General features: G+C 32.2%; 1 protein-coding gene across 2 annotated transcripts; it reads left to right on the top strand.

Annotated features, from left to right (window-relative positions):
• The first annotated feature begins 4288 nt into the window (after positions 1-4288).
• Positions 4289-5950, top strand: LOC111691545. 2 transcript variants are annotated; one of them, XM_023454584.1, is made up of 4 exons: positions 4289-4375; positions 4432-4702; positions 4768-4927; positions 5501-5950. In XM_023454584.1, the coding sequence occupies exons 1-4, from the start codon at positions 4366-4368 to the stop codon at positions 5705-5707; spliced, it is 648 nt and encodes a 215-aa protein (XP_023310352.1). In that variant the 5' UTR covers positions 4289-4365; the 3' UTR covers positions 5708-5950. The 2 variants fall into 2 exon arrangements, with proteins under 2 accessions (XP_023310352.1, XP_023310351.1); XM_023454583.1 differs by lacking the exon at positions 5501-5950 and adding an exon at positions 5456-5466 and having other exon boundaries at positions 4768-5297.
• The last annotated feature ends 19584 nt before the right edge of the window (positions 5951-25534 follow it).

Raw genomic sequence — 25534 nt, 5'->3', positions numbered from 1 at the left:
CTAGCACGTGCTATTGGATTCAATCAAGTGCAATGCCAAAGGTTTTTTCAAAATTTAAAATTGGTCTACGAAAAAACGAATGCCCTGCCCCATAGGATATTTAATATGGACGAGACGGGGCTGTCGACTGTTCCAAACAAGCTGCCCAAAGTGTTCGCTCCCAAAGGCAAAAGGACGGTCTCCAAAGTTGTGTCCGCTGAAAGGGGGCAATTAGTAACAGCAGTGTGCTGTATGAGTGCCTCAGGTGTTTGGGTACCACCGGGGTTAATTTTTGCGAGAAAACGGATGAAAGATGAGCTCTTCTATGGAGCACCTCCAGGCACGTTGAAAATGATTTCTGATTCGGGATATATGAATTCCGAATTATTTGTTAAGTGGTTACGTCATTTTTATGACTTTGTTAAGCCGTCTAAAACAGATTCTGTAATCCTAACATTGGATAATCATGTGTCCCACTGTTCTCTTGAGGCCATTCTGTTTGCAAGGGAACACTCCATCGTTCTATTGACATTGCCACCCCATGCCAGTCACAAAATCCAACCTTTGGATAGAGCATTTTTCTTTCCATTGAAAACCGCTTTTTCCAGCGAATGCGACAAATGGATGGTGACCAACCACGGAAAGCCAATTACAATGAAAGAAATGGCAGCTCTGTTCCATGCTGCATATTCTAAAGTCGCAACTATACAGATTTGTGAAAAATCCTTCGCATGCACCGGTTTATATCCATACAATCCCGATGTTTTCACTGCAGCAGATTTCGCACCAGCTACAGTTACGGACAGACCTGAATTCGAGCCAGAGCCCCCACAAAATGAAAATTATCATAACGGCGCTGTTTCAGATTGGAGCGACGAGGATGACTTTCCCATTTCCACTCTTTTGATTGAGGATAAACAAAAGAAAGCAGTAGGTATGGAAAAAAGAATATCGGATCAAAGTACGTTCGTTGAAGTTAAAAATTTTGGTCCGCCACAGACCACACCTCCAGCTAACATTGATCTAAATTTGCCTGGTCCTTCTCGTCAGTGCGTGGAATCAGATCTACCTGGTCCATCTTGTCACCCCATGACACCAAGAATGATTTTGCCATTGCCGAAGGCTAAACACGTACAAGTTAGAAGAAATAAGTCGAAGAAATCAGAAATACTCTCCTCAACTCCCTATAAAGATAAGTTATTGGAAGAAATAAAAGAAAAAGAAAAACCAACAGGTGGAAAACGGAACATTTTCACTTCCAAGACAGGAGAACCTAAAAACAAAAAAGGAAAGATAGTAGCTGAAAAAGATAATACGATTTGCCCCGGATGCAGTGAAAATTTCAGCACCTCGGACTGGATAAGATGCAGCAACTGTCACAAATGGTGGCATGAGGAATGTTCTAACTACCTGGGAACAGGTACTTTTTCTTGCGACTCTTGCGAGAAGTAGTCCACAGCATTCAAAGTGGAAGAATACAACTTTACTTTTTAATTTGATATGTGCGTACTCTTTGACTTATTCGTTGCGTACTCTTGGGGTACCATTCACCCAAGAGTACGCATTTTTGATTTTTTATTCGAAGTGTCATATTTTTGTTATAGTCAATTAGGCGTCCCATTTGTGATATTTTTTATAAACATTACAGTCCAACTCAAGAAGTTTTCATTTCAATAAATTTTTTTGAACAATTTTTACAGTTTTATTAAAAAGTTTAAGTTAGGTGCGTACTCTTGGGCGATCCTACCCTAATATACCTAATTACTCAAAGGAGAATTATTGTTTTTTACTAATTTATTTTAAAGCCGAATTCGAACAAATTAAGTTTATAAATTTAGGATCAATCCATATACGTATAAATGAACTGTTTATGTTTCTTTTTGGTAGATAAGCAATTAGAGATCAAATATTTTTTTAGAAACTTGATTACAGTGTTTACGTATTGATAAAACGTATAAACGATAAACGTAATTGATAAAAGTACATTTTTATAATGTCCAATCAAATTGAATAGTGAAACAACACACAAAGTGTAAACAACAGCAAAACGTTTATACAAGACTTATAAACACGAAAAGGGCAGTTCTTATAAAACAATTATGGACGTTGATTACTAAACATTTTCATGGAATTAAATAAATTGATAAACTATAATAATTGAACGAACAGTTTTATAAGAATTGTATTACACATTTAATTTTTTTTATTATGTGCAGCAACATTATAATTTAATTTTTGGAAATGTGTTTGCGGATAACAATTATTCTCTAAATTTTTTTTTTTTTTAATTTAAAAAATGACTCAAAAAGTACTGTTTCAAAAAAAAGAAAACGTTGAGAGGGTATTTTATTATTGGAAATTCTTTGAATGGGTATCAGAATAGTTAGAAGAATATTTGCGGTAAAACACTATTTAAATGATGCAAGAATATACGAAAAACCGTTTTTTTGCTTGTAACTATGGAACCTTTATTACTGGTGACAAATAAAAAATACAGGCTTTAGCATTATACATAATATTAAAAGGTTGGTTAAAATTCGTCAACTTGTTTTCTTGTAAATAACCAAAAACATTGTTTTGCTCCAATTGCATATAATTATATTAATTTTGCTTGGTAGCGCAGCTTGGATTGAAGGTTTCTGTATTCTTTATAAGTGCTGTTAATTTTAGCTTAAACTATTAATTAGATTTTGTTAAAGTAATTTGTTGCCTTAGAAAATTCAAATTTTTTCAGCCTACAAGCGTCGTACGAGTAGAGAATTCTCCGGAGGCTCATCTTAAGTTTTGGTTTGTTAGTACTGTGCGTCGCAGACGACATACGCTGTTAGCAAAATCTGTAGCGTTCAACTTTATCGGTTTTGAAGGGAGAGTGTTTTATTAGATTTAGTACTTCTGATTGTATGCTGGTAAATGCAGAAATTTATTTTTATCATGACAATGGTTGAACAATTTTTAGTGAAAATACTTATTGAGGAAGAAGAACATGAAAAAGATCTACTTTTTAATTTAATTAGTTGTCGTGAAGATCAATGTTTTCTAACAGACATTTGGAAGGAACGGTATACAATTTGGGATGCTCTCGTGCGATATCGATTAATTTCTCGTTTTCCTCTGGTGAAAACTTGGTTGCCATTTTAAAATTAGTTAAAAATAAATGCTTATTAGCACTGTATGCTGTAAGCTCAACTGAACGACTGCGTTGAAATCAAATCAAATTTGATTTCGACTGAACTGACGACGCACAAAATTTTCTCCCTACCGTGAGTCCACCTGAGCAGAATCTAACAAACCGGCTACGTATCTTCTTGTGTTATAGATTTCAGCGTAAGTCCGAAGCGCACAACTGCCTCTCTGCTTTGCGTCGACTACAGCTCTAACAAACCATAGCTTCAAGCTTTGGTTTGTTAGAACTGTGCGTCGCAGACGACATACGCAGTAAGCATAATCTGTAGCGTTCAACTTTATCGGTTTTGAAGGAGGGTGTTTTGTTAGATTTAGGGCTTGTGATTGTATGCTGATAAGTGCAGATGAAAATATTTATTATTAATTTGTCAATTTTTTTTTTTTTTTCATGACAATGGTTGAATATTTTTTGCTGATGATACTTATTGAAAAAGAACATGAAAAAAATCTCTTAAATTTAATTAGTTGTCGTCATCAAAATAAAAGTGAAGATTGAATGTTTTCTAACAGACGTTTAGAAGGGACGGTATACAATGGGGGATGTTCTCGTACGAAATCGATTAATTTCTCGTCTTTCTCTGGTGAAAACTTGGTTGCCATTTTAATATTTGTAAAACTGTACGCTGTGAGCTCAACTGAACGACTGCGTTGAAATCAAATCCAATTTGAATTCGACTGAACCGACGACGCACATAATTTTCTGTCTACCGTGAGTCCACCTAAGCAGACTCTATACTCTATTTTTAAACTAAGAGGAGCGTTTTGAATATTTCGCGCCAAAATGGTGGTTTCTTATTGGTTAATTTCGAGCCCACTTTATACTGCTAATAAATTTTACATTTTGACATTTGTTGTCATTTTGCCTCTTAGTTATCATCTGTTCGTTGTCATTGTGTTTTTACTTGCTTTTCTTTCTATTTATTATCCCAGTTACGTATAAATCAGTTCTTATCAGAACTAAACAACTTATTATATTGTTTATCATCCGTTTTTTCCAATTTTCCATTGGATATGGATGATGCTGTGCCGACCACGAGTAAGGCAGGCGCGGGAATTACATCGCCGTCGCCACCAAGGAAACGAAAACAACTCAGTTTGGGGCATTTGTCTCTGGCAGAAAAGCAAGCAATATTGAATTTGTACAAGAAAAGCCTAGATGATGAACCTACTCTTAAAACTGTCCAACTTGTATCCAAAATAGCGATGACATTAGGTAAATTTATGTTAACATTATTCTGTTGAACTATATTACACATTATACTTTTTTAGGTGTTGCAAAATCAACAGTATATCGAGCCATAAAACAGTATAAATCTACTGGAAGGGTGTCTACTTCCAAACACTGTGGTGGAAGACCTGGGATTGTTACATGTTTGGATGAAGCAATGAAGAATTCCATAAGGCGTATAGTACACAGCTTTTTCTTTAAAAATGAGATCCCCACTTTGGACAAAATATTAACCGAAATAAAAAGTCGTCAGGATTTGCCACAGATGTCCCGTTCATCATTATACAAATTTATGAAACAAATTAATTTCAAGTAAGGTTGAAGACATATCTCGGAGCAAGTATAATTGCAATAAAAACATTTTATTTTTTTTGCAGATACTTAAAACGAAGTCGTAAAAGTGTGTTGATAGAACGTGATGATATAGTGAGATGGAGACTTGACTACTTGATATCAATTAAAAAGTTTAGATCTGAAGGTAGACCTATTTATTATTTAGATGAAACATGGTTAAATGAAGGTCATACAAAAGAAAGGGTATGGGTTGATACTAATATTAAAAGCAAACGTGAGGCGTTCAATGAAGGGCTGTCTACGGGATTAAAAAATCCGTCCGGTAAAGGAAAGCGTCTTATTATCTTACACGCTGGCTCAGAGGAAGGATTCGTTGAAGACTCGTTATTGGTTTTCGAAGGCAAAAAGAGTGGGGATTATCACGAGGAAATGAATGCAAATGTATTTGAAAAGTGGTTTTCTGAATTTTTGAAAAAAATACCAGATAATTCTGTTATTGTAATGGACAATGCATCATACCATAGTCGAAAAGTAGAAGCTATTCCGACAACATCAACAAGAAAAATTGATATGAAGGCATGGCTGCAATAAAAAAATATCGAATTTGAAGAAGGTATGGTGAGATCGCAATTATTATATTTAATTCGCCAAAATAAAGATAAATATAATTTGTATATAACTGACGAAATGGCAAAAAAAGAAAATAAAGTTGTGTTACGATTACCGCCATATCATTGTGAATTAAACCCTATAGAATTGATTTGGGCACAGGTGAAGAATGAAGTGGCAAGCAAAAATAAAACATATAAATTGAAGGACGTAAGGGAACTACTAATAGAGGCTCTTAATAATGTTACAAATATGAACTGGAAAAAATGTGTAGAACATGTGATTAAGGAGGAAGAAAAAATGGGAACACTTGACGGAATTATGGACGATCTCATTGAACCTTTAATTATATCAATTAATAATAGCGAGAGCGATATGGATACTGACTCGTCGAATAATTCAGAAAATTGTTAAAGACATGATTTGTCCCTAATTTTTACCAATAATATTATAAATTATAAAAACTTATTTTGTTACTTTGAACACCTGCAGATGATATATTACGAACGTAGTTCAGTTATCAGTTATTTGGCAATTATCCGGTAACTTAATAAACGTAGTTCGTAGAAATGCAACAATTCAAAGTAACAAAAACACCATTATATAATTACTTCAATGCTAGATGTAAAAATGTGAATCAATAAAATTGTTTTTAAAAAGTGAAAACTGGAATCATTTATATATGTTTGGTTCGTAGTATATTATTTCATTCATATCCTATTTTAAAAAAATATATATAAAAGTTAAATAAACCTAGAATTAGATATTTATTCATTGCACATTATTTTGAATAGGTTAATAACCTCATTTAAAAGTAATGAAAGCTTATTGTACTCAAAATGAGGTTAAACACTTGCAGTGAGTATATACTTGATAGTCTGATGCCACAGAAGTTTTATCCAGTTTTATCTTCTGTGCTGATGCTATCTGGGGTAGTTTTTAGTAACTTTTGCAGTGTAAATTTGTCTTTGGCATTCACTCCTTTTAGTTTAAAAATAGAGTATAACAAACCAGCTATGCATCTTCTTGTGTTCTTGATTCCAACGTAAGTCCGACGCGCACAACTGATTGTCTGTTTTGCGTCGCCTACAGCTCTAACAAACCATAGCTTATCTCGTGAAGAGTTGTACTATAACGTACAATAACAAGAAAATGGATTTAAAAAAAGTAAATTGTTAAAAAATGACTGAAAATTAAGTTGTTTAAACATTAGTTTTTTAAGTTTTTTTTTTAATGGAACCTCAACATTGATTTATGATATAACTAAGATATTTCTTTTTTTTGAAAAATAATTGCGGCTTAGTAATATCAAGAGTAAGAGATAAACTATAGTCTCTGTTCTGTATCTTGTTTAAATACCTTATAAACGCTTATGGTATAGTTTTATAGATGCGCAAATTGACAAATAAACGAACTGGGTTGTTATTCAAAAACTGTTTCACATCAATTTTGTTCCATCAGATAAAATATTCTATAACAATTGCTTTATAAAACAGTGAAGAACAAATTCTATAAAATATATTATAATTTTTCTATAGGATCATTATTAGCACTTATTCGACAATTTAGTTGCGGAGATTTTAGTAAAACAAAACAGCTTATTTTTTAAAAATTATTACTTTTTATTTGATTATTTTTTGTATTTAATTTGTTTTGTATTGATTTTTGCTATTTGATTTGGCATTTGACATTTTTAAAATTGTAATATCCACATCTTCACATTTATACATACTTTTTTAATTCTTTCCTTCAATACTTTTTGTACTTGTTTTGTATTTTAATACCTTAATATTTTTGTTTTTTATATGATTAACTTTTGATTGTTTCTCGTATTGTTACCATATATTTGTATTACTTTTCATCCTGCCTTGTAATTGGGTTGCTTCCTGTAAGGCGGGTCTTGCTTAAATAAGTAAATAAATATATTTAATTTTTTATTTGACAATTTTTCGACGTAAGAGCTCTCAACAGAAACACTAGAGAGTCTATCTACTATAAAATATATCTAACGCAGTCAAAAGGCAGTGTGATCTTTAAAACAAAGAATATAGATAAACAAAAGAGAAACAACTGTAACGAATTGGAATCAATCGAAGAGATTTGAAATTCACTTTCATCTTTTAATTTCCTTTTTGTTACATTTTTGTTTAAATTAGCATAAACAAAGTTTACATTAATCGGAATATAATAACAAATTTCTAAAGCGTATACAATTTATACATTGTATGTATAAAAAAACAACTTGAGAATATTGCAGTTGAAGTGACACAACAACTGACAGACTGCAACAAATGAGTATTAGGGAATACATAATAAAAGGATTAATGTACACCTTTATTACTGTCATAACTCTAAACAGATTGTAAAAGCGGCAAATTATTTTATATTAGCGGGTTTATTTCTAACATAAATGGCAGCGATAAATTCGACGGGAAGAGTAAAATCAAGTTCTTTTTAAATTTTGTTTGTTCAGAACTTTTTAATTTAATGGAATTTGTTAAATTTTTATGAAATCGATCAATTTAAATAATACATGAGGATGGAAAAGTGTAAGGTATTCGTTAGTATTGTTTAATATCTTTAATGCAAAGATATTTCATTTGAATTAAAAAAGTAAACCTATCTAATGTTATTTCAAGTTTATTCAGAATAATAATCGGATGGATGGTCACTGAAATAATTTAATCTCAACTTCCCAGATTAAAATTTTTGCATAACAATGACAGAGGGTGAATTAGAAGTGGTTCGGTCAAATGTGAACGCAAAACGAGATAGGTATACGCAGTATGTTTATCATACCTCAATTTAAGATCAACAGCATACACAATCTATGTTTTCTAAAATATGAATGCTTTTTTGAGGAAATTTAAATGTAAGAGTACTGTAGGTAGGTTGTTTTTAATAAAGCAAGGATTTTTATAAATGGTGAAGTGTACATGATGATTGATCATTCGTTAGTTACAATTAAAAAATAACACAATGTGCAGGTTATACCATACCAGATATTATATTTTTTGAAAGTTATCCCGTAGAATGAAGATATGGAAAAGTATATTATTAATTAAAAGATCAATTTAATTGAAAAATCAATACTATCTCTTGAGAGTCTATTTCCAACATTAAATGAGTTATGCCCAGCAAATGTACTATCATAATGTGTACAAAAAACTACAATACCAACAATGGTAAAGGTGTAAGTTATTTGTAAGATATTTCAAACATGTATTTCTCAACTTGGTTAATATTAGTTATAAAAGTTACATGTACCTCGTAGTATAAACAAATAATGGATATTTTAAGTACAATTAAAGCGAAAAAATGCAGAATTTGCTGCTTAGGTAAATTGCGACATATATTAGTAGGGTGTTGTAACATTTTTCCAATATCGAGAAACAGCTACATTACTACAATATTGAAGTTAGTAATATCTTTGTGGAACAAGAAAATTTTAGAGATTCTAATTCTGACTAATAAAATTAGTATAAAATAGAGACAATAATTATGGAATACTACAACACAGATTGTTGCGCGAATGTTATTTGAAGGCTCCACAAATATTAGTTCATTCTTTTCTAAAAACATTATGCCTATAGCACATTCCATTGATCATATTTCCCTGATATTAGATAGGTTCATGAAAACCTGTCAATGTAATTCAGATACAGATTAGGTAAAAATATATAAGGTATTCCCTAATGAAAAGAATATACTTGATATATATCTTTGGAATGTAATTGTTTTCTTTATAAAAGAACTAAAATTCCTCTCAAATAATAAAGCCAAAAAATTTTTTCACTAATAGAAGAGAGCTAGGTGAGACAGTAAAGTTAGTCGACTAACATATTCATAACTTTGGAGTGTACTTTATCATGAGGTACGATTCTTCCGTCATTTTTATTTCTAATGCGGTATGCTATCATTTTTATTTATCTTTTCATAATATAAAGTGTTGCAATTTTAATGAAACTTTCAAGGCAACCGATATGGACGCAAGATATAAGGCAATCACTAAAATCTATTTAACTTTTCCCTTGCAGTACTTTATTTGACCTTAACCCACTAAACCACTGTATACATCCAATGCAACATCCTCGGTCAATCCCCAGATTCTTCCTCTTAAGCATCGACTCAACTATCACTTTCATAAGCCTTTCGAGAATCGAATCCTTAGTCGAAGAGCATAAGAGCTGAGAAAATAGAACCTGTTATGTTTATGCTATGCTATGTTTTCAAAACAGACCTTCGAACAGAAGCTGGGGTACTAGATCTGACAAAAATTACCGCCAGGGAGCCTTCAACAGTATTCCGTGCAGCACAAAACTTCGTTATGGCCGTTTATAATTGCTAAATGAAGGAAATATTCACAGGGTTAGTTAAGTTGGGTGCAAAGACATCGAAGGAAATGAAAAAGTAAACCTGGAAATGAGATTTGAGAGTTTTCCTAGAACCAAAGCTTGCGATTAACGTCCCTTAAATGTCATTAGACAGAAGAACATCGTGAACACTGACTCAAGATCAGGACATGTTCAAGTGAAAGGAAAGTTGAATTTTACCTTGTAGAAGAGAATAAACGACATATTGAGTATAGTAAATCATGCTCAAAGAAATCATGACTTTTAACAGGACACTGTCTACGTGAGTAGAGAATTGGATTTGCCGATGTTGCTTTGTGTGTGTGTAAACTTTTCTTCATTATGATGGAAATATCGGTTAGCTAGACATGTGGAGTAATATAAACATAAAATGGGGAGCAAAATCGATCAGAATTGGCTGCAGTGTTTTAAAGTTTCCTATCCCTATGAATTTTGCAAACAAATAATTTTTTTTTTGTTTTGGCTGTTCAAATTACTGTCATTTTCATCTTAACTAAAAGTCATTCAATCTAGATTGCATTATTGAAGCCAATAAAAATTTAAGGGAATTTTTTTTTTCTAAAAGCACCAAATATAATTATTTTCCAAATAAGATGGTGCTAAATTTTTGTGTTTACTGTAGAATTACTGTCTTAAGTTTTAAATTATTTCTATTTGTTATATTCTTAGTCACACAATTTTAGTAACACATTAAATAATATTTTAGTTCAATTAACTGAATTATATGAAATATGGTATCTTAGAGTATGTTCTTGTAGAAGAATGTAAGGCTTACGAAATCATCGATGTTTCCAATAAACTCGTCAATCCGCAAAAAATCAGCATTCATGGCTCGATTTTGTCTACAGTATTCGTAACATCTCCGTAAATCTAAAAAAGAATTCGCACGATTTGAAAAAATCGCGAATGTTTGAAGATTCCACGCAAACCTCCGCAGATGACGCGATCACCATGCAATCGCTCCGGAGACCTCCATATCAATGTCGGCAGACATGCGAATGAACGTTGTACGCCTTCGACATTGCCGAGAAGAATAAGTACACAAAATCGCGGATGTTTCGAAAATTCGACCGTTTAACCGCCATGACAAGAAATACCAAGTCCAAATTTTTCCGTTCGATCGAACGATCACAACAACCCGTGCCACAGCTTCTCCTGAGGTCGCCAACAAGAGACGAGGATGAAGAAAAATTCGAGTAACTTTCGAAAAAACTGCGAAAAATATTGACTTCAAATTTAACCTCCTGAAAGATCTCCGGATCAATATTAACACGGTCTAATTTCAGTCCTCTAACTTCATACAAACAGACATGCCAGCCAGGAATGCAGACATCTCCGACCGGAATGGGGTGCCATTAAACCTGACCACGCAACAGGAAAATTACCGGAATCCACCTCGCTGGCGAGTGAACATGCACCCTAGCCAATTGCAGTTATTTAACCTGAACGTAGTGCCTGGCCAGATTGTGCACTCGACAATTAAAAGAATTCGCATTTAAAACCGTTGAATTTCTGTAACTATCAAAAAAGCATAAATAAATCACATAACCTGAATTATTATTTCCCTACAAAAAAAATCCATAAACCTGAGCTCAACGCTCTCTCAGCTATAAGCTGCAATTCAATCTTTCTACAAGCTTTCGTGCAGGCATTGTATGGAGTCCATAAAACAGTGCATACACTTTAGAGTGTAAGAGACAGTAATTTTCAGCCACTAGTGTATCAGACCCGCAGTGTGCTATCGAAATCGTTCAGCGTACAGTCTCGACGCGAGACGTGAATTTCCACGGGCCTCTCCGTAAATCAGGTACATTTGGACCTTTTCTTGAATGGAAAATGTCACCATTTTTTCAACAAACACAGGAAAGATAATAATCGGACAACTGATTAATGATAACTGTCAAAAAATTAATTTGTTTGTTTATTGCGAACGCCAGCCACCTACGACTAACATGTAAAATTTCATACGAATCACGATATGCATTCGATTACATTTTGCCATTTTTCTCGAAAATAATGCATTTTACGAAAAAAATACCAAGTGACAAAAAAGTTTCCCAATTCAATGGCTTTCTAGGGGACTAACAATTTTTAAGAAATTAAAATATGCTACCAAATTTTTTTGGCTCTAACGGCAAGGGGGTCCTTGAAAAAGTGTCTTAAGGGGGTTCCTCGCCGAAAAGCGTAGCACTGTCAGATTCCACATGTCATAAAACCCCTGTGCACCAAATTTAGTTATTCTCGTACAACAGGGTTCCGAGATATAAGAAAAAGACTATTTTTAGGGGCATACTTCAGGGGGCTGTAACTCCGAAACAGGGGGCCAGTTGGCAAAAAGAAAAAATACGGGTCCCCTAAATTTGTCTTAAGAATCTATGACCAAATTTTGTTGCATGAATTTCCGGACACCCTGTAGAAACAAATTTAATTAAATATTGTTGATTTTTTAAATGTAAAGTACACATAAGAGATACAATTTTTCAGTATCGTTAACATAATTTTAAGCATTGTATTTACGTATTCATATAATAGAAACAATTCAGATTACACACATATCAGCATCGTTATAGCATGGTGTAAGAGAAAAATAAAAAATAGACTGAAACCAATTATGTTTAGATGTGCTATGTGTCCCATATGGATGCCAACGATATTGATGTCCGTTGGAAGGATTTACCAGCCGTCGTTTGCTATATATCCTTCACACGGCATTAGTCTGCTAAATTACACGGGATTACAGTTAAGATCAAAATAAATCTCCCAAGATTTTTCTTGTCGAAGCAAGTTTTACGTATTGCACCTTAGTGCAATAGGAAATAACTGTTGAAAATGTCTCTTTTTATTTGTTTATAACCTTTGAAACACAGCAAAAATATATATAATGAAAATCTGTTTATTGCATATATGGACAGAAAAATTGAAAATAAAAAATTAATATTAGAACAATTTCTCAAGACGATTTTATTATTATGCAGTCAGTCGGCTATTGATACTGAAACAAGTGAGTAGTAGATAATAAAAACGGGTAAATACATGATATCTTCAGTTTTGAAAACGAAAAATGATACTAATTTGTTTTTTTATGTTTATTTTCACTTAGGTATGTTTCCTTGCAAAAATTAAAACAATTTTTCAGTGATTCAGGATTTACTTAAGTATGTAGTTTAATTTTTTTCATAGATAGTTCTAAAATACCAGATATTAACATTTCAGAAACATACATTTAATTATATTTTATGATTCATTAAGTCTTAGACCATAATTGCCATCTACGTCTATGGTAACGACCGTAATTCCATAGCGCTTTGCGTTTCCTTTCTCGAAATCCGTGAATTACTGATGAGAAACTATGATGCATTGCTTCCTTGCCGCAACCATAGAAACAGACCCTATTCCACATGATGAATTAAGTTGGCTGCATGAATAGTTTCACAAAACAACTGATAAACGGACTATCAATGAAATCTGGACAGCTTTGATCGGGTCTTATTAAATTTTAGGAATTTCAGACTCGTAGTGCTGCTGTGATTTTGTCAAGTTGTAACCGAAATTATCATATTTGTGATAAATTATCAAATTTTCAATATAATTTTATGATACTAAAAGTAACTAAAATCCATACACAATAATTATGAGATCATCAAAATGTGCTAATATTTTGTGTACATGAAACATATTCGAAACGGCATCATCTAACGAAACTTGCCCCTATCTAAACTGCGTTTACAAAACTGTAAAAAATACCTTAACTCCCACCAGAACTTGCACAGAGCTTTTTCTTGACTTTACAATTTCATTTATTTTTCTTCTTTGTGAATTTTATGAATTTTTAACGAATTTCGTGTACAATTAGTTATTTTAATAGTCTTCAACAAATCATTTTCAATATTTTTATAATAAAAATTAATTAATGCTGTATGAAGTTCATAAACTTGTAACAAAGGTCAGAAAACTTATTGGAAATGGTTATTATAATCCATTATAAAAAAATAATAATATTAATAACAATAATAATGAAATTTAATGACATTCATTTCAGATTTTGTTCATAATAATTATGAACAGTTGAATTCATGAAATTTAACTCATCTCAAATAAGAATAAACATAGAGATTCAAATTTATAGAACAGGAGATGATAATTGAGGGCAATTATTATTTTTTGACTGAATTGTGATTTATTCAAAATTATGACTATTTACAATAATTTTCGTTGTAAGCCATTATTTTATTTTTATCATCATATATATCCATCTTTTGACGATAATTAAATCAGATTTGTACACTCAACACCAACAACGTCTACTATATCATTTATGAATACATTAAATAGTAGGGCTCCTAGGTTGTTTCCTTGAGGCACCTCAGAGAGGTCATTGAATGCAACATATTGATTTCTGTTTGCATAAAAGCTAAATAGACCAATCAGTGGTAGTCACAAACCATATCCAACTAATTTCTTCAACTATATTCCATGATCAAGTCGATCAAACGCCTTAAATAAATCCCTCTAAATTACGTCACCCTGAGATTGATTATCCAATATTTCAGAAATAAATTGAGTAACATTTACAAGATTGGTAGTGGTCGAGCGTCCCTTCATAAATCTGTGTTGACGAATGGATAACGTTTCACTGACATGACGATAAATTTGATTCTACAAGAGGATTGCTAGAACTTTGCAAAAATTAGAGATAATACAAATGGGTCTAAAAATTGGAACATTTGACTTATCGCCTTTTTTGTGAATTGGATAGACTTTAGAAAATGCCTACATCTCGGGTGGATGTTTTCAAACAATTGTACAGAAATACAGTTAAGAGACATGCAAGAACACAAACAAGCAAACTCCTAAGATAAATTGAATTTTATTAGTAAAATACTATTCTTTGCAGCCATATTTCAATCTTTTGATTATGCAAGGCATACAGGGTGGGCCACCAGTAACGCCTCGGTCGCTAGTGACCAAACTGCAAATGTTACAGAAACCTGTTTAGGTGGGTATGTGTAGGTTGATTACGGCTACATTTTAAAAATATTTTGAAATATACAGTGTCCAGGAAAAGCGTACCATATCAAAGTTATGTTTAAATGGAACACCCTGTATTTTACTACATTTTTGAAAGCACCGTAAAAAAATAGGTGAACTTTATTAAAGGTTCTGCATACCTAGGACTTACAGTTTGTGAGATATTTCAATTTAAGTGAAAATGCAGGCATAACGTAGAAATTTAATATTAGCAATAAAAAAATAATTTTAAGGAAGCAGCTTTGGAGGGTCTATTTTAGATTCTTGAAGTTATAAATTGTTATATTTGTCGTCACTTAGTATTATACAGGGTGTTCAAAAAACTGCTGAATACTTCTCTCAACTTTAAACAGCAATAACTTGATTATTTTAAATGGAACACCCAGTATATTTTTACTTTGGGAGTTGGTAAATTTAAAACTCTTTTAAACTGTGTATAGGTTCCCTATACCTATCTCTAACGGTATTGGAGATATTTGTGCCGTTTCGTTTTTTATCGATTTTTTTTGTAAGATGCATCCACGTGTCTCTATCGAGGTCTTTACTGAATTGATTTGGGTTCTTCTTGATGACGTCTCTTTAAATATAAGGAGAAAATTGTGAATGCAAATAGATGGCGCACCTGCACATTTTTCATATTCAGTGAGAAATTATATAAATCGAAAATTTAGTAATAAATGAGTAGGTAAGAATGGTCCATGTCAGTGGCTACCACAGGTGTCCAAACCTCTCGTAATGGACTTTGTTTCGGGCTGTATAAAAATATATCTTGTACACAGTGTTCCACCTACTACTTGCGATGATATGAAGGAAATGATTAGATATGCATTTGCCACAATCACCCCAAATATTCTAAGGAATGTGAGAATATCATTTGAAGATAGAATAAGATGCTGTATTCAAGAGAATGGTTATCAATTCGAACATCTATTAAAATTTTTCTTTGTTTCTTCTAAAAGTAAAATTTTCTTATAAAATAAAAATGAAATATTTTTCATGTTCATAAATAATTCAGTTACTTACTACAAACTTCTTTATCCAAAATTAATAACTTTTTATAATTATTCGGCTTATAAAATAATATTTTTTATTAGAAAACTTTTTTGGATATTTTCATGATAATGATAAAAGGAACTTTTACTTTTAGAAAAAACAAAGAAAAATTTTAATTGATGTTCAAATTGATAACCATTCTCCTGAATACAGCATCTTATTCTATCTTCAAATGATATTCTCACGCAAATGCATCTCTAATCCTTCTCTCCAATATCATCACAAGTAATAGGTGGAACATCGTATACAAGATTTTTTATATAGCTCGCAACTAAGAAGTCCATTACGGTGAGGTCTGGACACCTACGTGGCCCTTGACATGCACCATTCCTACTTATTCATTTATTACTAAATTTTCGATATAAATAATTTTTCACTGAATATGAAAAATCATTTTTCTCAATATATTTAAAGAGACGTCATCAAGAATAATCCAAACATTGTCATTTGTATAAAGACGCGTGGATACATCTTACAAAAAAAATCGATAAAAAACGAAACGGCACAAATATCTCCAATACCGTTAGAGATAGGTATAGGGAACCTATACACAGTTTGAAAGAGTTTTAAATTTCCCAACTCCCAAAGTAAAAATATACTGGGTGTTCCATTTAAAATAATCAAGTTATTGCTGTTTAAAGTTGAGAGAAGTATTCAGCAGTTTTTTGAACACCCTGTATAATACTAAGTGACGACAAATATAACAATTTATAACTTCAAGAATCTAAAATAGACCCTCCAAAGCTGCTTCCTTAAAATTATTTTTTTATTGCTAATATTAAATTTCTACGCTATGCCTGCATTTTCACTTAAATTAAAATATCTCACAAACTGTAAGTCCTAGGTATGCAGAACCTTTAATAAAGTTCACCTATTTCTTTACGGTGCTTTCAAAAATGCAGTAAAATACAGGGTGTTCCATTTAAAAAAACATAACTTTGATATGGTACGCTTTTCCTGGACACCCTGTATATTTCAAAATATTTTTAAAATGTAGCCGTAATCAACCTACACATACCCACCTAAACAGGTTTCTGTAGCATTTTGCCGTTTGGTCACTAGCGACCGAGGCGTTACTGGTGGCCCACCCTGTATAATGTATATTAAAAATTTTGTTAATTTGTAATAGATGTAGGTATAGTCTCTATATTTGTTTATAGATAGAATTCCAAGAAAACCCCTGCATCACTTTCTTGGAATTAACCATATTCGACATCTGAAGTAAAAAGACATTGGCGGCGTGGCTTTCACCGTAGTAGCTTGCAGTGCATATTGTGTTTTGCAGTTAGGAAGACGTGTTTGTAATTGTATGGCCCTGTGCATTTTCAGTGTAATTTCTTATTAAAATAAATCAATCAATCAATTAAAAGAAAGGAATTTAATTCCCAGTCGGATCCTGTTTAACGTTTATAATTATTTCAAGACAATTTTTCCAAATCAAAATAAAATACAATTGAAAAACCGTTTTGTGTCAGCTATAGAAGTATCTTTAGCTAGTGAAAGTGTCGAGTTACAAGCTCTCAACAATGGTGATAGTGAAGTAAAATTTAGTTCTCCTAAAAAACGCACGAGAATGTGTACAAAAACCACTATATCAGAATGGGAACAAATATACATAGGTATATTAGAAACATGATTTATAATTCTCATAAAACGGAAATATGTCAAGTTACTCTGACATAACTACAAAAAAAAAAAATTAAGTGCGGAATACGGTGGGACTCTTAAAGAGGGACAATTTTTGGTCTAATTGCCAGGCTGAGGCCGACCCAATTCACTACTACCACTAAGTGAGGAATACGACTTTTCGGGAAAACGTATCTCCCTGTTATCAAAAAACTTGGATTCAGGTGGAGGAAAACTAAGAACAATCGGCGGATGATAATAGAGAATATAGATATTCGCGCTATAAGGTTGATCCTTTTGTACAAAATTAAGTGTTATGGGAGCCAAGGTAGGCTAATTGTCTTTTTAAATGAAAGTTACATACACGCTGGTTATACTAGTTCCAGCAGTTGGACAGAGAATACTAGTAACGTTTTATTTTCAACCATATTTAAAAAGCAATCAATTTTATTTTATCCCTAACTGTCTGTTAATTTTTAACGGTATCTCACTCTCAATTCTAATATTCAGAAATGTGTATAAGTGAGTGACTAACTTAAGTATCCATTAAACCACAAATTACTAGATAAGGGAAAAGTTGGCTACTCAAATATTACCAAAAATATGTCATCAGTGAAAACCTAATGTCACAGCATTTCTTTATTTTGAATTTGAATAACTCATGTTGAAAATATATAGGTACACAATAAATTACATTTAAGTAATTAATAATCAAGATCATACTTCGAACACAGTATAATGAGTGACAAGAGATCGTTTACTACTGGAGAGTAGGTTATGTACATTATGTAACAGAACCAGAATTTATTTATTATTATTGAATATAGTGCTAGAATATTATGAAACCAGAAAATTAATAAATTAGAAACATGTAAGCACACGTCAAAGACCACTAATATGTCACTAACCTAGCACTCATTTATGAGGGCAGTTTGAATATGATATTTAGGCAACCCGCAACAAATTTTCATAGTTGAAATTGTACAGATCGAATCTGACCCTTGTGTACTATTTACATAGATACTATAGAAATGAACAACTTCAAATTAATTTATTTTTACAATGAAGAAATATTTAAGAAGATCCAACACGTGTTTCGTAAAATAGATACACTAATGTGCTTATAAACTTACGAAAAGAATATGTCTAAAATTTAAATAAAATAAAAATTTAACATTAGCCGAGTTATTCCTAATGCGCATGTTCGGGAAGAATAGCCTCATACACAGATGATATCTTGTTGATATATCATCGCTGTCATCATTAGCTTATTTTCTCTTATTTTGTTTAATCTTGGTATTTTCTAGTTCTACTAAGTATTTTTATTCTTTTTCTTAGTGCTGTACTGTGTCAGTGTGTTTGTCGAGTGTTTATTTCTTCAAGTGGTTTATTATAGACGTACTCTTAACCATAACCAAACTTTTCTTGAATGATATCCTGTTGCGGGGCTACTTCGCTTACATGAAATTATGTTTAATGCGCATGCTCAGTAACATTAATATAATTTTAATTTATTAATTTCTATAAAAGTCAATACTGTTCTATAAATTTAAAAATGTAAATTCTATAATCCTTTTCGTTTGTCACTTGGGGTTTGAAACTTCTTAAATATTTCTAATATCGCCAGAATATCGCGATATTTATGGTCTTGAGAAAGAAGAGATTTTTTTGGCACTTATGTCCAAAGTACATAAGGTCGAAAATCGATGTAGTAAACATACTAAGAAATTCTTCATGACAATGTGTACTATGGGGTTGCCTATTATTTGGCGTATGACGTCACTACTGAAAAGGCCTATTGTATTATCTTCTAGTTTATTTATGGTTTGTACTCTACAATACTGCAAAAGAAATAAAAACACATTTTAATCCAAAAAATTTAGATACAATGTGTCCCAAAATGATGGAACCGAATTTATACTTATTTATTTTCAGTTGAAATTAAAAAAAACTATGAAACAGATCAATTAGTAAAGAGAAATTGTCACTCTTCTGCAATATTTTCTATTTTTTGAGCCATGTTTGACAGACCTATAACATTACCGACATTTTTTTTAATAGGATGCTTTATATTTTAGATACAGTATACATAGATAGCCCTTCTAAAGACAAATTCAACGATATAAAAGGTGATGGCATTCTCTCTGTGCAAATAGAAATATTTGGATCACCCCAAAAAATGCACATTTATCCCTCCAAAGCGTTTTTCAAATATCGAGTCAACATCTTTAAAACTCTGAAATAATAACTAATAGAAATAAATAAAAAATTAAAATTTAAACATTCTGTATCTCGGAAACGAAGCATATTTCGGCCTACGTTTGTACACTGAAAGAAATTGGCTTATTAAACTGTTTATCTAGAATAAGGTGTATAGCGCATATTAAAACTATTATAACCAATATACAACTTTTATTAAAAAAAGCAATCATCTCCATACTCATTATTCAATCAGTTTAACTGGAAGGTGCTTAATACACCTTATGCATCTATGAAATAAAGGTTATAATGAATTACTTATACATTATTAGGTGTTATAGACTTTATATTCCAGTTGTATAGTAGGGAAGATTTGTTGTATAAAGACCAGTATCCGAATTTGTATATAACAATTGTATTAACAGAATTATTCGTTCTTATACTGAATATGTTTCCGTTTTTAACGTGTAAAACGCATCTTATAATGGTTAAGTGATCGTCACCTCTCGGTGCATAATCGGTTATGATCGTTGTTAAGTTATATTCATAGTCTTGTAATAATAATCATATGTCAGACCCGAGAGCGAAGTGCGCCGACTCAATAAGAAACCTGGCTATTCCAGCCGCTGATTTAGGGTTCGCCGCACGAGCTCATCCCTTCTAAGATTTCAGTAGCATGCTATGCATGAAGCAGAACGGTACTCAACTATCTTATACAGTCCACTTTTATTGTCCATACATGTTCAATCATTGTCAAAATAAACACACAAAACCACAACGTCTTTATTATCTTTACTCAAGAAGAGAAAATACAACAATCGTAAAATTTCCGACAGTCCGCTGTGCATCGACTTACACACGTCTAGTTTGATGAAAATGGACAGTATATGCACATGTTTTGTGGGATACATGATCATATCGCGTTGTGTGAAATGGAAAATTATTATGTAAGTATCTAACTGTTTTATGGCTTGTAATTGTTTTGTTTTTTCAAATGTAAATCTTGTCTAAATCTTAAAAATTATTATTTTGTAGGTCCTATTAGAAATCGCTGATGTTAAGTTTTACATAAGATGGAGGAACAGAAGGTTAACGGTGACAAAGAAGAGCATGGGTATAAAGTCAATCAACCAGAGGAAATAAAATTATATGGAAAGAAGCTCAACCTTTCTGGGGATGCTTCATTCTTAAGGTGGAAGAGTTATAGTGCAAATTCTCATGTAATACAAGAAAATACGGGTGCATCGTTGCTAAGAAAATAAACTGGACAGTTTTGGGAGCGATTTGTCATCATTTTTAATGCTTAAAAGTATGTTTTATGTATGTTTACATTAGAACCTTAGCTTGTAATTACAGTTATCCAATAAAATTTCTGAAAACTTAATGACATATGTTTTTAACTCATACAGAGTATACAACAGTTTAATACATTTATTATTATAAAACTTATAACCAGTACTAGATGTTCTAATAACGATATGGAACACTTTAATAACAGTTATTGCTATTATTTCGTAAAGGGTATAAAAAACGTTGTATACTAGTTATACAATAATTTAATAAAGAATAAGGTTTATAGTCACTATACAACTGTGCTAGCAATACGCGTTTTATATCCAATATTCACCTGTTTAACTGTCAGATATAGTATACAATGGTCTTATAATGGTATATAGAATTCTAATAAAGAATAAAACGCATTTCTTCCAGTGTATGAACTCTTTTCACAAAATAACTTCGACACCAACTCCCTAAAATATTTCGCACTTATTTACAAACACCTTGCATTTACATTAAAACAATGATAAAAAATGTTTTTACAAATTACCAAACTTTACATTTAATGTATTTTTAAACTTCGCGAAAAAAAAAATTACTCAATTGAATATAAAAGCCGAAGTAAAGTTTTTCAAAGGCAGGGCGGCGGAGGTGCTGGGGTATTCGCTAAAAGCGTAATTTCAGGAAGTGTTTACTTTATTTGCATCCGACGCCACAATACTACATAAGGCTGGCGAATTAAAAGTTAATTTATAACAGAGGAGTAAATTTTGAGGGACCATGATACCGCCGGATCCAGTTAGACCCTGGTAGTTGCGAATGATCACAAGGGATTTACTTGGATCTGTTTAATTGTCTAAGGGCTAAACTACCATTCAACATCATTGTAACCCAGACAAGAGGGTATTGTTAATATTAAATATTATTTAGTAGCCCATTATGTTTTAGGTCACTTCACACGTCGATATATCTAACACAAAATAAAGAAGCAAACGCAAAAACTACTCTTCGAATTATTTGATAAATCACGTTTCGTGAGAGTCACAAAACACTTAAATTTTATCAATAAATGGTCAAATCTAAATTTAAACTTAAAAGAACAGATTAACTATCGGCTAAGGCGGGTATTCTTTTGTGGCAATGCTACATAACGTAACAACGAACATGTTACGGCCTGTTGCAAAAGGTGACATGGTTCGCTGCGAAAGTATGTGTGGTTTTGGTCGTATAATTCATTCCGTAACGTAACAAAATAAGGTTCCGAGACGACACAGGAACATAAACTCGCAGTATGAACCTGACTGCAATAATGGATTCGTCACTGCAATTGCAGTCATATATTTTTATTCATCATACAATTTTGAAGAATAAGAAACGGAAATATTTTCTTTACACCATGGCACAAACACAGAAAAACACACTCTTCCTAGTCACTGCAGAGAACAGACTGACCCCAGACTATATACAAAAGACTGACGAAACAAAAAATAAGACAAAATCACATGTGCAATAGGCAACGTTACGGCCAAAAGGGTAACCCCTTCTCAACATGTGGCAGAAAGTACTGTTGCATACCTTTGATGCGACGACTAAAAACCGACAACTGATGGTTCGTCCCGGATTAGTTACGCGTGTCTTTGTTACACGTCATGCAACAATTTTCCGTTTTCACTAGCTGTAACGTAACATGTTCGGTGTTACATTACGGGACATTTGACACAAATGGATACCCGCCTTTAGAGATAATGACAAAATAAGAATTTACACCAAGATAGCAGTTTATCTGTCACAAAGTAACGCTTCATTGACATTCATTTTTTCTAACAGGGTATGAAACATTTGTAGTAACGTGCTTAATGTTGTTTCAAAGTAACTTAATCAGTAATATATTTTTTACTGCAAATATTTTAAGGAGGTGTATAAATAGTAACTGTAGGGGGGGAACTTTTATTTTTTTTTTAATTAAATTTTTAGTTCATATTTGCTAAGCTTTTCCTATTGATAATAAAGAATGACGATCGTTTTTGGTAACGGTTATATTAATTATGTGTACTTAATCGGTAAGGAAAAATAATTTATTTTTTTGCTCGTAAACAATTAAGTATACGAGAAAATGGTAAGAGTAAAAAAAGTTTCTAAATGAAATGTAATATTAAAAGCTATTTCTCTTGTTGAAATTGGCCAACGTAGAAAAAAGTTGGGGGACGCAAATCAAAAAAATTTTTGGAAGTGTCACCCCCCTCTCCTCCTAAAATTACTTTATAAACACCTCCTTCAAATATTTGCACATCATTATGAAACACCCTGTATAACTTTTACTAAAATATATACATATTTCTATAAAAGAATCTTAGCCACACAAAAAAATGTTCAAACCCAAGAGAGACAGAGAAATTTCGGAGAAAAGTGAAATTTTTGTGTGAGACTGGTCCAAATAAGTATGGGTCAAAACTCAGATCTCGATACTTCCCAGAAAATAAAAAATTAGTTCTTTTTTACATACCTCAATATTTAAAAAGTAACTCTAGTCCAGACGGTATCTGTTTCAAAAAGCCATATTTGGGTGAATCGTATATCCACGGAGATTTTTGGCTTTTTGGCTTTCAAATATCACTAGAAATGCAAATTTTTCTATGCGCATAAAAAAAACGTGGGCTTAACTTTTGGCGCCACAATATGTTAAAAAAATTCGAAAAATGTCATATTTTTCTTCCTATTTAATTATGTATCTTTTCAAGTGTTGAAGTTAGGCGAAAATGGAAAAGGAAAAAAATGTTTGTAATTAAATTTTTTACAAAACATGACTAGTTACATATCGAATGAATCATGATTATTATGGTAAAAATCGAAAAAATCGCAAAAATGGGGTTAAAAAAGAATACATTTTAGGGAATTTTTTTGGGGTATTTAAATTAGGTATAGGACCTTTATACTTGGCTCAAGAAAACTTCATGTTATGTAGAATTATTACTTCAAATTTTATCAAAATCGGTTCGATAGATTTTGCATAATAATTTTGCAATCCAGATTTTGAAAAACAATTTGCAAATTTTCAAAATTTTGCACAGCAAAAACCAAGGCCCTTAGATACTTGAAAATTTAATCACATATAGAAGGGCTCTCAAACTTTCAAACTTTTTTTGAAAAATTCGAATCCGTCAATTAGGAGAGCTCTGACGCTTGTTTAAACATTGGTCGAATTTTTTACTTACTCGTATAAACAATTAGAATAACTTTGTGAATATTCAATCAAAACAAATTTTGTAAAGCAGGTCTTAAAAGTTCTTGGAAACATGCTTCTTTAAAAAAAAAACAGATCGATTGATCAATTAGTTACGTAGTCGATCAAAGTTAACCGTCATTTACACTAAATGTACCGAGACATCCGGGCTAATTTTTCCCTTTGGTATTCCGAGTACTTATCAGGTCTAAGATTACAATACTTTTCTTCAATGGCAACCTACTTTAAAACGTGTTTAAAGTTGCAAGCGAGAAATTCAATAAAATCGTGCGGGTGGTGGTGGTGGGGGAAGCAGAGATCGCGGCCGCTTCGGCCTGCTCGAAATTGAATCGGCTATAACTACGTAACTCATTGATCAATCGATCTGTTCTTTTTTTAAAGAAGCGTCTTTCCAAGAACTTTTAAAACCTGCTTTAAAAATTTTGATTTGATTGAATATTCACGAAGTTATTCTAATTGTTTATAAGTACAAAAGCCTTGAAAGTGGGTTTCAAATTTCGAAAATAATCAATATCTGTTATACTTGAATTTTAAAAAAACTAAATTTGGTACACGGTTTGATTGTGAGTGACATGCACCATTAAAAGGTGACACAATTTTTTAACCCGTTGGCGAACTTAAAAAATTATTCCTTTATTTTATGGGGAATTTAATTCTAAAACTTTTCTTACTCTTGTTAGTTTTCAAAAAACTTTGTCGTTTTCAACAAAAACACAAATAAGTAATAATACGTATTGAGCTGTGTTATTTAAAACTCTCGAAAATTCAAAAGTTGGCTATGAATTTAAACGTCAAACTTGACGATCAGGAAAAAAGTTGAAATAAGAACAATTTCATAGAAAAACAAACAACTTAAACAACAGAAATAACATACAATTTGCATTGATAAGTTATAGAAATAGATCAAAATGATCACCGTTTTCTCTCAAGGCATTTTATTCTTCGTCGAAAACTGAAGTCTACTCTATCCAACAACTGCTGATTGTTTCTAATGAATGCAATTTATCCGTAACGCGATTCCACAATTCTGCTTGAGACACAACTGGCGAGGAATACATAAATTCTTTTAATATTCCCCAAAAAAATAAGTCGCATTTGTTGAGGTCTGGTGATCGTGGAGGGCAAACTTGTGGACAATTTCCTCTTCTAATTCATTTATTTGGATACTGGTGGTTTAAAAAGTCTTCAACAATATTACTAAAATGAAGAGGTGCTCCATCATGCATAAACCAATGTTTCAGTCTGAGTTGTAGTGGCACCTCATCAAGTATATGGTAAATCAGGGAGAGATGGTGAACCAGGTGAGGTGGTGAATTGCAATAATTTCGGCATATTATTAGTCTAGGGCGGTATGTCATTCAGAGCTGTTAGCGAGTGCTTACTATGGCAGTTATCTTCAAAGTAAGTATTGCACTACCCATTTATTTTTTAACGACTAAATGC

The sequence above is a fragment of the Anoplophora glabripennis genome, unplaced genomic scaffold (assembly GCF_000390285.2).
Source record: "Anoplophora glabripennis isolate ALB-LARVAE unplaced genomic scaffold, Agla_2.0 scaffold320, whole genome shotgun sequence".
In the NCBI taxonomy this organism is placed as follows: domain Eukaryota; kingdom Metazoa; phylum Arthropoda; class Insecta; order Coleoptera; family Cerambycidae; genus Anoplophora; species Anoplophora glabripennis.
Note: the sequence above shows the minus strand (reverse complement) of the source record. Positions and strands in the feature narration are given on the sequence as shown.

What these genes read in the sequence shown, in the direction of transcription:
- LOC111691545 (XM_023454583.1), top strand. An exon ending in ATGAAACAAATTAATTTCAA is followed by an intron (nt 4,703 to 4,767) that starts GTAAGGTTGAAG and finishes TTTTTTTTGCAG; the next exon opens with ATACTTAAAACGAAGTCGTA.